This window comes from Telmatherina bonti, assembly GCF_933228915.1.
Source record: "Telmatherina bonti genome assembly, chromosome: 15".
Classification (NCBI taxonomy): Eukaryota; Metazoa; Chordata; class Actinopteri; order Atheriniformes; family Telmatherinidae; genus Telmatherina; species Telmatherina bonti.
Window position 1 is genome coordinate 11,125,276 of NC_136613.1, and position 16,753 is coordinate 11,142,028.

Genomic DNA, 16,753 nt, shown 5'->3' on the forward strand with positions numbered 1-16,753 from the left:
GTGTCGGAAAAGTTATTTTTTTGTTTTTATTTGTTTTTATTTTGTGAATAAATAATTTTTTAAAAATCAATACACGTTTATCAAATTCCCTAAAAAAAAAAAAAAAACACAGAAAATTCACCACTTGTGCGCAACATTCTTGTTCAATACTGACATCTAGTGGCGAAAAGTAAAGGTTCATCAAAAGTTTTTATTTGATGTCATTGCCTTTTATGTTTTCATATTATATGAATGAATGAAATTTTTTTTTTTTTTTATCCCCAAAGGGAAGTTCAATATTGTAGTAGACAATAATTAATTTGAGGAGGTCTTGTTCCGGAGGCTGATGGCAGAAATTATCTGGATATTTCAGTCTTAAAGCAGACCTGAAGAAGCCTCTCAATGAACACACTTTGTGGTTTCATCACTGTGTTTTGGAGAAGGTGTGAAGAATTCTCCATCATCTTCATCAGCTTGTGCAGCATTCTCCTTTGGACAATCAGCTCCAGCGGCTCCAGAGTTACTCCGAGCACAGAACCAGCTTCCTGGATCAGTTTGTTGATTCTCTTCAAGTCTCTGGTTCTGATGCTACTACCCCAGCAGATGGCTGGAAAGCTGACTGCACTCTCCACATATTATATGTACAATATAGATTATACACATCTAAATTGTGAAGACAAATCCATATCTACAATCAAGTTATTATAAGTTTTTTATCAATAAACACAATCATTCATAGTTTACGTTCTACTAAACAGTCTTAAACACTTGCTTTTTTCATAATCATTTGCAAATGCACAGGGGACAGTGAACACCACATGCTTATTCAAAAGGATAAATTAAAAAAACTTCAACATTTGTGTATTTGAATTTGTCATAGTTGTCTGTCAAACTGTTGTGAACAGAATAAGGACTCATAATTATCAGAAACCTAAAGATAATTCAATAGGTAAAGTTTAAATCCAGGGTAAGTCTCTTGGTATTTGTGGAAACAATTAAATGTAATCCATAATGGGTGCCAGAGGTCCACGAGCTAATCTTTTTTCTTGTAAGACTTTATTGCAATCATAATACTTATAGGACTGATATGCTGGCTAAAAAATAGAGCTCTAGAGCCTCAAAGTCCCTCACTGAAAGCCAAAATTAAGAGAACTTTAAAGTTACTTTAGGTGCAATTTTACCAAATGTTCCTGATGACAGTGTACCTCTCACAAGGACCAACAAAACATTATCAATTAGTTTCAATGAATAAGTTTTAGTTACAGTTCTGAAGACTTTTGACACAAAAATTTAGGTAGACAGTGACAGCTAAACACATTAAGTAATCAAATAAAAACCTGGGAAAAAAAAAAAAAAAAAAAAAAAAGATCTTGGGGTTGTCAGACATTGTGACTAAAACAGACTCTAGGGGGCGCCCTTATTCCTAAATGGGCGCTCGCTGACAAAGGCAGAGATGAAGATGAATCCTGTTCTTCCAACCCCTGTCCAAGTGTTCTTTTTTTGGTTTTAACTTTTATCACGTTTACCAATGCAAATAATTTTTTTGAGTAAATATATGGCGTTTTAAAAAGTGAATACTAAATAAATTACACGTTCAAACTGAGTATTTGTGTGTAATTTCTATGAAGAAAAACAAAACAAAACAAAAAAAAAAACAAAAAAAAAACAGCACAAAACGAAGGCGGAAGTCAAGGGAAGGGAACACTCTTGTTTTAAGGGAACGCTTCCGGATGTGGCCCCTGTTCGTTTCCTAATTCAGTGAGCCAAACAGTCACTGTTGTTCGGGACCAAAGACCTTTAAGGGTTGGAGTCATGTCGGCAGCTGCTCCGGGGACCAGCAAGGCGGGCCACAGCGATGTGGGCCCGAAGAAGAAGAAGGGACCCGGCGCCCTGGCTACGGCCTACTTGGTCATTTACAATGTTGTTATGACAGCTGGGTATGTAGCGTGTTTCCTCGTGCTAACACTGTGGTTCGGCGGGCGTGTGCAAGTGTTTGCGTTGTTAATCAACTCAGAAATTAATCACGCAGACATACTAATATTATTAGTTATAATATGCAGTCATAATAATCATGCATTAACTCTATGAATTTGCCTGCTGTACAACGGTTTACACAGGTGAGCAACAGGCAACCACCTGGCGTGCACATTAATTGTTACTGAAAGGCTGCTACAAGTATAATAGTGAATTATTCAGACTGACAGCTCATTGTTTGCAGTCGGCGAGTTTTATGCGACAAACTGCGTTTCCATCTTGCATTGCCATGATCATTTGTAGAACAGTAGCTGAAGAGGTTTTATGAGTTTATAATAATAATTTTTTTTTTTTTTTAAAGTAAAATATTAAGCTCGAAAAAGGTGGTTTTGTGTTACTTTCGCATTTTTAAACACCTTTTAATATGGATGAAATATTGCTTTGAGACTAAATCTGCCACTTTTTGCGTTTGAACTATTTTTCCTTTGAATATTAAATTTTTCCTTTTTTGATTTTTATTTATTTATTTATTTTAATTTTATTATCTATTTTATTGTATTGTATTTTGTTTTGTTTTGCAGTTTTTATATGTTAATGTCATAGAAAGAAGAACGTGAGCGTACTTATCCTGAACTCTGGGGCGTCTAACTCGCTTTCCTTGCCTGATCGTGCGACTGAAATTGACCAATCAGAGCCGACATTGGGTTTAATTATGTATTTTAAACAAGCAGGGTTGGGGGGGGGGTGACCCTGTGACCCTCATACCATGCTAGTGTTTACTAGTGGAATTGAGAAAAGACAGTGCTGGCAATCATTTATTGATAAAATGTTAAAGGAAATGTTTTCAATTGCTGTTGCGTGGCATTATAATTTATATCAAGGCAAATTCATTATGCTAATTAATAAGAGAGAAGTTGGTTAGAAAATTGGCCTCCCCCTTGTGTAATGTATGTTTTTTGCATTACCATTTGAGTTCCCCCCAAGTTTTCAGAAAGTAAAATACAGGAAAAGACTCTGTAATATATCAGTCAAATATAAATAGTCTGATTAGCCCAAACGAATGGTTATCTTGAGCAAAGAAACGTTATCCTTTATTACTCTGATTTTAAGCCATTACACAAATAAATCATAGGCGCTGTTTGTCGAACTGTTCCAACCAGTTAGGTCACATTTACCTCATTTTGCTGCAACTGCCTTTACAGGGCTTGCTTTATACTAAACATGTTAGGAGTATTTGCACATTCTTGCCGTTGCTGTCATAGCTGCTGGTTAACGGCTGGCTCAGTTTCTGCCCCACCAGTCCTGATATTTATATTCATCATGTCCCTTGACTGGGACAGAGGGGCCGGTAGATTCAAGCCAAACGTCTTTGATTGTGAAAGCAGGGTGAACTGAAATTTCCAGTTATCTTTGTGTCATTGTTGACATCTGTGTCGAGGAGGTAACTTTGCCATATTTTTCTGTGTTGTTTGTTTTCTCATGGTGTCAAGAAAAAGGAAATATTTGAATATTATTACACAAAACAAAAGGAAAATAAATCCTTGTTATTTTTGAGAGAGAATTGTAATTGCATAGCTGTTCTAGCTAAATGTTTATAATGATATGTCAGTGTTTTGTTGTTGATAATACTTTTGTATGTTGTGCCGAAATAGTTATTTAGTTGATTTAAAGCAGCAGATATCAGTGTTTTGGGGTTGTTTTTTTTTACTTTTTGATTAGCTTTTATCATCAGTCTGTCTGTTTTTCTATTTTTTCTATCAAAGTTTTAAAATGACCAGATCAGAGAACCTTCTGCAGAAATGTGACAATCACACCATTTTTGTTAGAATTTTTTTGTTTAAATTATTGTTTGCGGGTCATAGAGGCAGATGAATGTTGACTTATCAGTCCTTTGACACTGAACTCAAGGCTGGAATTATCTGTCATTGGACTTTCCAGGGACACCACATGCAAGACAGTTATTTACGTCCAATGATCTGGTCCGTTTCCGAGTGTAATTTTATGTGGTATAATTTTATAATATAATTTTTCTCTCCAGGTGGCTGGTTATAGCTGTGGGTCTGGTCCGAGCATATCTGGCAAGAGGAAGTTACCATGGGCTGTATTACTCCATAGAGAAGCCCCTGAAGTTCTTTCAAACCGGAGCTATTCTAGAGGTAATGTAAGCACAGAGGACATGGCAGTACTCACAAAGCCACACACACACTGTAAAAATATATACTAAAGGGGCGACTCTTATCATTCGTATCATTAAATAGTTTAGATATGTAGATTGTGGGGTGCAAGGGTTGTTTTGACTGATTATCAAACTAACCTGATGTTCCATGTCTTGCTTCTGGTTACTGTGAAGTGTTTGGTATGGCCTGTTTAAAGTATCGGCCTGATAACTAAAGAACTCACAGCGCTGTGTTAATGGCGCAGAGCCAACAACATGTCGACCTTTAACTTTTAGAATTTTCTGTTGCATTACAAGTCCTAAACATTTTTTTTTTTTTAAACTACAGATCAACCCATATGCTCTTGTAATTTGTTTTTGCAAGAGTTTTAAAACTAAATGGAAAACCAATTTTTCTGTCCTGAGTGTCCTCGAACACGGAATGATACAAACATGTTGCACAGCAGCTAGAGGTGTCCCCGTGATCCTGTCCAGACACACTACAACTCAGTGAATGGACACTGTTTTAATGTCAGTATTTTCCATTCATTAAACAACAGAAAATGTACTTGTTACTTTGATGACCTTAACAGGCTCAGTCATTTACAAGAGGCTTGATAAGTCATAAAATGTGTCATTAAGTTAACAGAAAAATAAAGCCTGCCTTATTAAATAATTGACTAAACAGATCAGCATTATTTGATTGCATTAAAAATCCAAATAGATTTTTATTCATATAAGGGAAAAAGAGCTGTGTTTGATTCCCAGAAGCACAACAAATAATTTTTCTCTTTCTTTTCACAGATCCTGCACTGTGCTGTAGGTGAGTTTTTCCATCACCAGTAAAAAGATTGTTTTGTGAAGGGGATCGGAAATAATTACTGTTGGTTAGTGTGGCACTGACTCTGTTATCAGGATTTGATATATGTTAAACCATCTACCATTTACATTTACATTAGATTTAGATTTAGATTTTGGAACTACAAACCTGTACAGATATTCTTAACCTGTTGTACAATATTCTAACTCTAAGAATCTTCACAGTTGGAAGAAAAGCAGAAAGCTGCATTCATCCCTTTTGTACATTTATTGATATTTCAGACTTTATAACAGGGTACATTTCAACCTCACTGGTGGTTCATGTTCTCTGATTTTAGAAAATTCACTTTTAGCAATCGTCATCACAGGCTGAAAAATATCACAGGATTGTTATTGATGACAAAACTAATGTTAATTTATCTCTGTGCTGATAGGTCTATACAGGAATCATTTTACAAACCAAGTAAACTATTGCCTCTCAATGTTGATATTTTGGAAGAAAGGTTCAGGAATAGGTGGTGATGAGATGAGAAGATGGTAGCTTTATTCAGTAAACCTAAAAAGCTGGAACATGCCTTCTCCTTTGAGATGGATTAAAGGGTGTGTAGCCTCTTTTTCCATTTATAGCTCCTATCAGTCCTCTTGGTTGCACAATTTCAGACTTTATTACAGCCACCACCATTTGCCAAGTTATGCACAATCATCCATATCAAAGTAATGTTATTTCAAATATTACCAAAATCTGGTCAAAAAGTCACAAGTCAGATTGCAGTGTTAGATATTTCATCCTGATTTTGAAGTTGTTTGACTTGTAATATTGCATTTGCACTTGGAACTCGGATATTTACAGATTTAGGGTTAGTTTCCTTGTATTTAAAGTGTTTGAGAAGCTGATGAGGTTGAGAGACAGTTGGCTTTACTGGTGTTAATGTGATGAGGAGAGACCAGCTCTCGCCTGGATGCTTCACTACAGTCCATTTCTCCTTAGTGGAGGATTTGAAGCTAAAGCTAGTTGACCTTTCCCACTGTAAGCAGGCCTCCTGCAGCTGCTGTTCAGTCAGAGCACACAGGGCTCCATGTTCCTCTCTGGTGGCCAGTAGAAGACACTGCATCATCATCTGACTTCATGTTTTTCTTAGTGAGCTCACAAAGTCTCTTCTCAAACTGCTGGTAGTGAATCTACTGAGTACGACATACATTTACCTTTGATAGACATCATAGATTTAAGATGCAAATTTAAGCCTAATATTTTTTTTGTTTATTTTGTCCTATATGTTACAATATCTAAGACCTATCATTTTATTATCTTAATGTAAATCAAGATGTTCATATACATGGTGTTTTAGGCTTTTAGCTCTATTTCATTATATCTTATAAAATCAAATCAAACTTCATTTATAAAATACTTTACACAATATAAAAACATAAAGAAAATTCATCAGCCCATCCCTTCTCACATGCTGAAAAACTTACACACACCCATACACACACCCAACCAACATCGGTTTCCAACATTTGTCTTAAACATCACGCATACACCTTCCTTTATGTATATATTGCTGAGCACAGATGAGCCTGGTAAGGAAACACCATTGGAGGTGTATCACTTTCTAAGGAGTGTCAGTCCAAGAGGTGGACCTCTTTCTCAAAGTCTTGAATGTTCTGCTTCAGGGGTATTCAACTTGGTCCTGCAAGGTCCACAATCCAGCAGGTTTTCCCATGTATCCCTTCTCCAACACAGCTGACTCAAATGATTAAGTCTTTGTGGAGAACCTGGCAGGCTGTTAGATCCAGTTATTTGATTCAGGTGTGTTTAAGCAGAAATACATGGGAAATCTGCTGGACCTCGTAGGACCGAGTTGAATACTCTCGTTCTCCTTATTGAAGTTTAGAAACTGCCAAAGGATTCACAAAGGAGCCAGGTCAAGTTGGCTCAGATGTAAAGATTTTGCTGTAACTTTTCTTGAAGTAATAATACTTGTAGTTTCTGCTCCAACTCTTTAACCTTCGTCACACTACATAAAAAATTACATTTTTTCCTCATAAAACTGCATTCTTTTTCACAAACAGAAAAAAAACTAATCATGTCTACCTGTTTCAAAAGCACAAATCTTTCTTGTTTATTGTTGAAATAAAGAATGTTCATAGTGTCTTTTTCATTGGCATTTGCATATATTTATTAAAAAAAACACACACAAACAAAAATTCAATTACAGTTTTTCTTTGGGACTTTTTACTGGTGAAGATCAGGGGTGCATTCTACCTTGAAATTCAAAGTGAGCAACACGACTCGATCGTCCTGCTCCGTCCCCCTTTGCATCTTTTACTTGGTCCACATACTGATTACTCTTGCGGACGAACAGAGCGATGATCTCTTCGTTGAAGAATAGCTCAAACAGTTCCCCTTCAGACACATCATTGTCTTCTAAATGTGGCCCTGCAAGTTCACAAACAGTGAACCGTGTTACTGTGAATGCGCCGGCAGCTGTCGAGCGCGTGCAAAAATCGGGTGCATGAATGCGCTGGCAGCGTGTTGAAGGTTAAATCCTTTGGGGGGGGGGTTTTGGCAAGAATTAGTCTCACTGTTAAATCCAGTTTCTTGAAAATGACGTAGAAAACTTCTTTGGTTTGGTCACCCAGGAATCGTACCATCCTCTGTGGTCTTGACTGGATTCCAGGTCATGTCCCGGGTCTTCCTCACCTGGGCCGTCACTCACAGCGTCAGAGAGGTAAAAGCAGTTTATTTGTGTCAGCACTGCACTTTAACATGGGAATACATTTTTAACAGTCTTCAACAGACTGAGTGCAAGTGACCAGCTGATGTACTGTTTGCCCTGTTCATAGATTGGAGAGGAATAAAAGTGTAAGTAACTTTAGACTATCTCGTCAGACGATGCAGGAATGAATCTACTAAATTTTTAATGTTGCAAATAATACGTAGTCAATTTCTGAACTTCTGTTTCTTTCTGAGTCTTTGTAGTACTGACATTTCCTTGCATTCGTGTTCTCTCTCTCATGTGAGTGCTTGTCAAAAGAGCATCTAGATTCAGAGTTAGTAATACAAAGTGTGCTTCCCCCCCCCCCCTTTTAACACCATATTTGCATTTGTTTTAACTTAATATCTGAGTCCATGAGCCTGCGGTGTGATCTGCTCTCTAAGCATCTGAAACAAACAGCATGGCTCTGTGATGAAAACTCAACGAGCATGACTCTGCTGCTGCTGTCTTCCAGCATCTTCTTGTGTTTCTGTTTGTGCAGGTACAAAGCGAAGACAGCGTGCTGCTGTTTGTCACAGCCTGGACTGTCACAGAGATCATCCGCTACTCTTTCTACACCTTCAGCCTGCTCAACCACCTGCCATACCTCATCAAGTGGGCAAGGTAGGAAAGCAGGAGATGGTCATGAGTTTCTAGAAAACAATGAGCGGAGTGCTTTTTTCCTCTGCATATTTACAGCTTGAACTGTTTGGCCTATTCAGGCATCGCTTCCATTCTGTATCAGCTCTTCAGACAGGAAAATGAGGGAAAAGGATTTGTGTAAAACTTAAATTTTAAACCTTTTGCTGGCTCTGGGAAATCATATTAAATTACTGCTGAAGTTACCAGCATAACGACTTTTTTCATTATTGGGTAACTTTTTAATGACAGTTTGTGAAGTGATTTAACATCTAAGCAGTGAATCCCACATCATCTTTGTCTGGCGAAAGAAGCTGACTTTGCCTGGTCTTTGGGGGCTGTACTGGCTCTAACTTCAGGGTCGTAAATGGTGCCAGTTGCCTTGATCTTCTATCTGATTTGATCGTGTCACTTACAATCCTGTTGCCTGGATGCTAGACTGTCATTGCCACCTGTAAATAAACTTGTTTTGCATCACCTACAGTGCCAGTGACTGTATTTCAACTTAATTTTGCATTTTTTAAGGCATCTTGGCACCTCTATTTTTTTTTTTTTTTTTTTTAAACGAAATCCCTCTTTCTTTTGTATCTTTACATAAGAAGATCAATTTTACATTGAACGTCTTATTTTATCGCATATCATGTTAAAAACTATTCCCCACCACCCACCTTGTTTGGACCAATATTCACACTGTGCTCCACTGATGAAGATGCATGCAACTTAATTTTGAATTGTGTATTCATTGTTCCCAGTTTGAGTACATGATTGGCCCGATCATCCAGCAGCCCACCAGGAGAACTTTAATTACTCCTGATGGCTGGTTCATCTTTGATCTCAAGCGTCAAGGCACCTTGTTGACATGGTCTGCTTGTACAGTGATCAGTGTAATGAGTACAAATGCAGCTTCAGCCTCCATCTGCACCGCAGTGATCTGCAGAACCATAAACATTTGTGGAGATTTGTCCATTTCTTCATGTTGTTTTCTCATCTGTTTCTTCTCTAATGCTTTATTCTCTCAGCAATCTCTGGCATAAGAGACATCATAAACATAAATCCTTACAACATCTTAAACTCTTTATAAACATGATTCAGCATATGGTTCCTTTTACATTGCATTTAGAAGCTTGATTAGTTGCAGGAGTATTTAAATAACGCTCATAATAATACAGTGCTGTAAAACGGGTTCATTTTGGACCATTTTATTTAAGTTAATTTAAATGAAAATGATGCAATCATACAATTTTGATCTCTTGAAAGTGTTGCTTCAGGAGCACAGATTAGATATTTGGAGAAGATTACCAATCCCAGAACAACCCTGATCTTGAATTGTCTTTTTATTAAAAAAAAAAAAAAAAAAAAAAAAAAAAGAAGAGGTATCTCTCGTCTGGCTATTGTGATTTTTCTGTGTCTACATCCACGGCAACAGTTGTTAGGTGCCTCTATCCCCGCAGTCTTTGTTGCTAGGTAGCAAATGAGACCGCTGCTATATTGGTATTCGACTTTCAGTTTGAATTGCATCCTGAGAGATGGAAAAATTGGTTGTGTATGTGAGAAAGGCAGTGACGATTCAGATTCAGTTGCAGGGTTTGGAGTGCTACTTACAAAAGAGGGTGAAGTTTTCTTTTTCTGTTTTCATGTTCACTCCCTCTGAAGCAGAAAAAGAAGCTGAGAACATCTCTCCTTCGGTTTTATGACAGTTTTATGCCTGCGCTTCTTTATTCTCACTCAATAGTTTAATAATTAAAAATTTGGAAGCAAGCAGAGGCAGTGGTGCATCCTTTTTATTTTGGTGTTTGTAATGTCATGGTATATTTTGCAATGCACATCATGATATTTGGTTTATTTTTGGTCTGTTTAGTTTTAACCCTTTTATCTTTTCCTTTGCAGCCTTTTTCTTTAATGTTCAGTATTTACAGGAATCTTTTCTTACTAGAATAACTTCTGTCAGAGCATGAGAGCGTCTTCAGCTTTCTCATATCCTTCAACTTCTTATTTTCAGTGATAAAATCATCTCTGGTATTGCTGCCCTTGGCAACAAGTATTTATTCTCCTCTTCTGCGCATAAAAAAAAAAAAAAAAAAAAAGAAAAGAAATCTATATCCAAGTTTTTAAGGCTGTACATCTCTTTATAGCACTTCATATTGACATTTACAAGTAATATGCACTAATTCTTAATGTGTATTTATTGCATAAAAACAAATCTACATCTTGCATATTTCATATTTACTGTTTAAAACAATGCCGCCGCCTGCATCGCCACCCCCTGTTACAGAAACCATAAAAGCACAAGGCTTTAACATGACTTTTTTCATGTGCTTCAGGTACACGTTTTTCATCGTGCTGTATCCCATGGGAGTCACGGGGGAACTGCTGACTATCTATGCAGCGCTGCCATATGTGCAGAAGACCGGCTTGTACTCTGTCACCCTCCCCAACAAGTACAACTTCTCTTTTGACTACCACTCCTTCCTCATCCTCGTCATGATCTCCTACATTCCCCGTAAGTCAGCTGATTTTTTTTTTTTTTGCCTTGCTGTATTGAATATAAGATGAATGTTGCAAGGAAGACAGTGGAGTTTGTTCTCCCTGGAGCTGGGTGGGATTTCTTCTGAATTAATAAATATCTGAATCTGACCTGTGCTTAATCAGTCCACAGTGCGTCGCATCTCTTTGTTTGCGTTTATCTTCAGCAGAATGTAGCAGGTGCAGTTACTGCAGTAGATGAATGGATGGAGTGGCTGTAATTAAAAATGAACTTTTTATGACAAATATACTGAAGTCTGTTTGTTAAATTACATGGAACAGAGTAAAAAGATTAAAAACCATTTGGGACAGATTCAGCATCAACAATTATGTCGCCACTTCTGCAATTTTATTGCTATTATAATTTGAATATAACCATCTTGTACTTTTAATGTTTATACTCCATAATGATTGGCCAGAACATTACAACATCGTGTGTAACAGTGATGTTCCCCTTCATGCTGTCAGCTTATCTTTGCTGCCATGCGGCGAGAAGCAGGGTAAACCCTGTACCCTGGACAGGATGCCAGGTCGTCACAAGGAGACAAAGTCAGGCAAACAAAACCTAGAAAACAATTAACCCAGGAGGAGGGATACATGCTCAAGACCCTAAAAAAAAAAAAAAACATGAATATTTAACTTTTATTTAAAGCATTTTAATTCTCTTGTGCCTTTTGTGGGGCTCCATCTTCCTGATGACTTGTATATTTATGTACATGTGAAGATAACTTCTCTTCGTTGTCATTGGCTGTAAAAGTCAACATTAGGAAGTAAAATCCATTTACTGTTCTCACTGTAATCCTCTCTGATCAATACTTTTTAACAATTGTATCATATTAACCCTTTGATGCATGAATTATTAAAAAATAAATAAATAATGACACATTTTTTCACATACAAATTTTACTTCTACAGAAGCGTTTTTCTTTTTATTCAATATATTTTTTAATTTAATTTATTTGATTTATTCTTTAAAAATATTCAGAAAATAATATGCTGTCAAATTTTTACAATAGAAATATTCTTAAAAATGTCCTCGTATCATTTTCATGTCCTGTTTATAACTGAGGTACAGTTGCTAATTCTGTGTTTGTCTATATATGAAATTGTTTACTGTATTTGTTTATACCATGGTCAGTGATATTTCTAATGCCAACTGGCGTGCATTATTTTTTATATATACTCACATGTAGTTTGGCAAGTTAAATCATAGTAATATCACTCCATTGCGGGCGTCACCATAGCAACAGATTAATCAACTGATTCAGATCAGCTGGCGTTTGACAGATGAAAGAGAGAAACGCGCTGTAGCTCGACAGCGGTTACTTGGTATAAAAAAGTACATTGAGGCCAACATAAAATAGTTCTTATGTATGCCAGCGTTTGTAGCAAGTTTTGTAAAACGGAAATGAACATTTGTTATTAAATGTTTACTGTCTGGGAGCATGGTATAAGTCAGTGGTCCCCAACCTTTTCTGTACCGCGGACCGGTTTAATGTCTGACAATATTTTCACGGCCCAATCTAAAGGTGAAGCTTATAAAAACTAAATAAAATGACAAGATCGGCATTAAAAACTGTTATATTTTCTCTGTAGTAGTAATAATGAACGTAAATCCACTGTGGTATCATGTGCAACTTTATTAGCGGCGTCCTCGTAACGTCACACCAACAACAAAACATCACATGAGCAACCTCGTTTCTACCTGACACAATGCAACACACTCTGGTCGCTATGACAATGTTTCAACATACCTGCAAAATAAGACACAACACAAAAACAAACTTCATGATTTCCCTCGCTGTGACGTGCATAGAGTGAGACGGATGCAACAGAGAAAAACCGTCACTTTTCAAAATAAAACATAATTTGCGGTAAAATAAAAATAATGGAAATTATTTTTTCTTTCTTTGCGGCCCGGTACCAAATGACCGGGCCGTGGCCCGGGGTTTGGAGATCACTGGTATAAGTGAATTAAACAACTGGCATTATATACCCGGGGATACCTGGCTCCTCCAGGTATCGTTTCCTCGCAGCGATGTCAGGCCAGATACAGAGACAGAAACCTGAAGGTAGTTTTGATTTAGTACAAAGAGGGTTAAGGGAAGGATGTGTGTGTGTGTGTGTGTGTGTGTGTGTGTGTGTGTGTGTGTGTGTGTGTGTGTGTGTGTGTGTGTGTGTGTGTGTGTGTGTGTGTGTGTGTGTGTGTGTGTGTGTGTGTGTGTGTGTGTGTGAGAACATGAAATGTTCATGTTGTAAAGCACTTAGCAATTCTTCTGTACAAAAAGTGTTATATAAATAAAGTTTGATTAGATATAGTTAATGATCATGTATCTGTACATTTTAACCTTTTTATTATTAATATCAGACAAATGTTTTATTTTCTGGACTACTCTTTTTTTTTTTTTTTTTTTTGCTGATTGTAACTACTTCCTGTGCCCTCCCATCAGTCTTCCCCCAGCTTTACTTCCACATGATACGGCAGAGGAAGAAGGTGCTGGGCCACATAGAAGACTACAGCAAAGTGGAGTGAGCTCAGCACATCTAGTGGATTCAAGGAACGAAACGATGTCTGCTTATTGAAACACAAAGCCCAACCAGTTTTCAGACGACCACATCTGAGCTGGCAGATGATCTAATTATTAAGCAACATTATTTTTTACAGCTGTTCGTGTGGGTTGTACAGAAATTATATCATCTTATATCAGAGATTATATCATCTTTGGTATTTTCTTTTTAATTTATGAACAAATTGCGTGTGCTTTTAAGTCAAAGAAATTACAGCTCTTGAAAACAAACAAAAAAACAACTTGGATACAGTTGAGTTTCTCCGTGATGACCTGACAAATCTGAACTGAATGAAACACTAATAAAACTGATAAAGTTGGATTAAATGGAACTGTAGAAAAGAATAGAAAAAGTTCCTCACCTCCGTGTGACTCGTCTGTTTGTCTCGTTAGGGAAGCAGGATTGCTTTAGGCAACTATGATATAGACAATAACGTGAGGTCTAGCACTGATAGTAGGTTTCTCTAGGTTTTTTATGTCTCATTTGGTACAAACTGTGGTCCATATTTGTACTTTTTTTTTGTTTCTTTAATTTATTGAACAGTTTGATTACATTCCACATTTAGTTCAATAAACACTTTTTCATTCTGTACTTGCATCCGCATTTTTTTTCTCTTAGATGTTGTTTAGTTGGTGTTTGCTTGGCTGTAGTTCAGACATCTGTCTGTGTTGCTTTGCTAGTTATTATTTGTTATGTTTATTCTTTCCCACCAATGATCCCGAGATGTCTTTTCATCCATTTCCTCAGTTTGATTGTTCAGTTAATTTACTGGCATGGTGAGATGTCTCATTTTTTTCCTTCTAAGTGAGCCAACATCCCGTTTGATCTTAATGTTAATTTTTAATATTCTACCTTAATTAAACTTTTTTTTTTTTTTTATCTCCATCTCAGCTTGAGTAAAGAAAATGTGGGAATACTTGGCAAGAAAAACAAAACAAAACAGCACAACATGTAGTAGCAAGTGTTTCAGGTGAAATAAGCTTTATGTTGCAAAACTGCATTGTAGCTTAAATATTCGTTGGATACTGAAACACATGGATTTGTATTTGGTGTGAAATGACTGAAGTCTGGTACTTACAGGTGGTTGTCACTGTTTTCTATCCGGGTGTGGGAGCTGAAGTGCTACTGCTAAGTGATGAGCTTCTGTCGTCGTGGAAAGTTTATGACGTTCTGGAGTTGCAACCCTGATTATTGCTTTTGTGTTGGACTCAGCTGCAGCAGCTTCCTTTTTAAGTTTATTTTCATCTCTAAATGGCCTGCTCAGCCAAATAGCTAGAAATAATGAAGTTGTAACAGCAGAAACTTGGAACATTTCTTCCAGATTCCAGAATTAGTTCTAGTAACTGGATTGAATTTAGCATAATCCTTCTTATATGCTTAAAAAAGAGAGATGATAAAGAAAACATCTGTAATGTGATGCAGAAATGACATGTGAAAATGATTTACAGCTATGTTTTGGTGTTCTCATGAAAAGCGCTCCCGTGGGTCCACAATTAAGGTTAAAAGTCAATATTCTGGTCTGTTTAATGAGATGTCACTGGTATTATGTATTTTTGGTTTCTTTGGAAAAAAAAAAAAATCAACCCAGACTGGCAGTGATTTTAACAAAAGCAATCCAGGGCATTACAAACAAAATTGCTGGTTTGGATATAAAAAAAATAAATAAATAAAATCAAGAATATTCTAATTGAAATCCTTTTCTTTCAGCTGAAACAAGGGGATTTTCTGACCCATACTGGTTCTTTAAGGCCAGTCCCTGCTGTCTTATGACGCCTCAGAAATGACCATCTATAAATGTATATTTTAAGTCAGTGTTGCTGATTTCTCTCCAAACATCTGCTCATCTAAGTCCTGCTTGTATGACCACAAACCTAACACAGCTTTTCTTTTACTCCGTAATTGACTGAGCATGGTTTTGGGCTGTTTGATGGGAATGTTTTGCAGGAGCACAGCTCATTAGAAAACCGCATGAAACGGGAGATGTGGATTCTTGGAATGGTGACCTGTGTTGTAACCTTTATTAAAAATGAAAAACAGCAGAAGCATGTTATATTCCTCCAGAACTGATTCTATTCAATAAAGTTTTGATACAAATGTTTTGCATGGACCCAGCAGACTTTGTACAGGTATGACTACCAAGTATATATTTACAATAAACCTATAATGTGGAAGCATATTCCCTTTTTTTCCCTTTTGATTCCGTATAAGCACGAACTGACTGATTGTGAAAACTGATGGTTGCTGTGACCTTCAATGCCCTTCATATTATCTGAGGAGAAATTTTCTTTTTATAATTTTCCTATGCGACTTAACCAGAACCAGTGACTCACTTTTGCGCTATGTAGGTGGGAAAATTACATGTCAAACAATTTAACAGCACTGAAAAGCCTCACTAGCTAAATACAAACCAACTGTAAAGACTCTGGAAATCAGTCGGCTACGCTGTAATGCATTTGTACTTATGGAAAATGAGTTTAAAGGGTAGAAAAGCCCAGGATGAGTAGTCAGGGTGATTTTGTCTTTACTTCCTGTGCTTTAGTCAAAATCAATTTTAACGGTTTGATTTAAAACAGCCAGTACTTTTAAGAAGAAAAAGGTTAATGGCTCAGATGCATAAAAAAGCAGCTGAAAAATCAATCAGCTGGTATTTAATTAGATCAAATATGAAGTTAAAATATCATTTGTAGAGGGAGTTAATGCAAAACAAATATTACAGAAGGGTTATTTGAACACATGGAGATAATGTTAAAATTAGCACCATTATGGACATTATAATGTATGGTTTTTGTTATTATGGACATATACAGTATTTATCTGTAGTTACTCAGAGTTTGGGAAGCTGTAAATATAGCAAAAGAGTTGCATTTGGCCCATTAAGTTTAAAAGTTGCATTATTTCACAGAAATATGGAAATTCAGTCAGTTATTCTGTACTTTTCTGCACATCTTAGTCACCTTTAAAACAAGGGAAAACATAAAGATTTTTTTTTTTTTTTAACTTTGTTCAAACTACATTAGACCTAATGAAAATAATTCAGATAAATCTGTAAACCAGACATAGAAGTTGACATGATTTACCCTCAGATTCAGCTGATGATGGATTTCTCTGGGAACATAACTGGAAAATCCTTTTGTGAAAGCAAAGCAACTATTTGATGGCCCATCTGAACTTTTGCAAGAACATTGAGTTTTTTTTTTATGGTTAAATATGTGTAAAATTAGTTGCAAGTCCTGGATGACCATCTTGGTAAAAGCTTTCTTAACAAAAGGACAGTTCCCTTCAAAGACAGGAAGAAAGTAGAGCTGAAGTAGCGCAAAGGAGGAATTCAAGTTTCGCACTG

At 36.6% G+C, this 16,753-nt stretch overlaps 1 protein-coding gene across 1 annotated transcript; it reads left to right on the forward strand.

Moving 5' to 3' along the window:
- Positions 1-1,750: 1,750 nt before the first annotated feature.
- Positions 1,751-15,354, forward strand: hacd2 (3-hydroxyacyl-CoA dehydratase 2). The gene is made up of 7 exons (XM_079254624.1): positions 1,751-1,916; positions 3,992-4,109; positions 4,913-4,931; positions 7,568-7,656; positions 8,186-8,307; positions 10,644-10,822; positions 13,296-15,354. The coding sequence occupies exons 1-7, from the start codon at positions 1,792-1,794 to the stop codon at positions 13,376-13,378; spliced, it is 735 nt and encodes a 244-aa protein (XP_079110750.1). The 5' UTR covers positions 1,751-1,791; the 3' UTR covers positions 13,379-15,354.
- The last annotated feature ends 1,399 nt before the right edge of the window (positions 15,355-16,753 follow it).

What these genes read in the sequence shown, in the direction of transcription:
- hacd2 (XM_079254624.1), top strand. Translation starts at nt 1,792, where the DNA reads ATGTCGGCAGCTGCTCCGGGGACCAGCAAGGCGGGCCACAGCGATGTG. An exon ending in AATGTTGTTATGACAGCTGG is followed by an intron (nt 1,917 to 3,991) that starts GTATGTAGCGTG and finishes TTTTCTCTCCAG; the next exon opens with GTGGCTGGTTATAGCTGTGG. An exon ending in TACCTCATCAAGTGGGCAAG is followed by an intron (nt 8,308 to 10,643) that starts GTAGGAAAGCAG and finishes CATGTGCTTCAG; the next exon opens with GTACACGTTTTTCATCGTGC.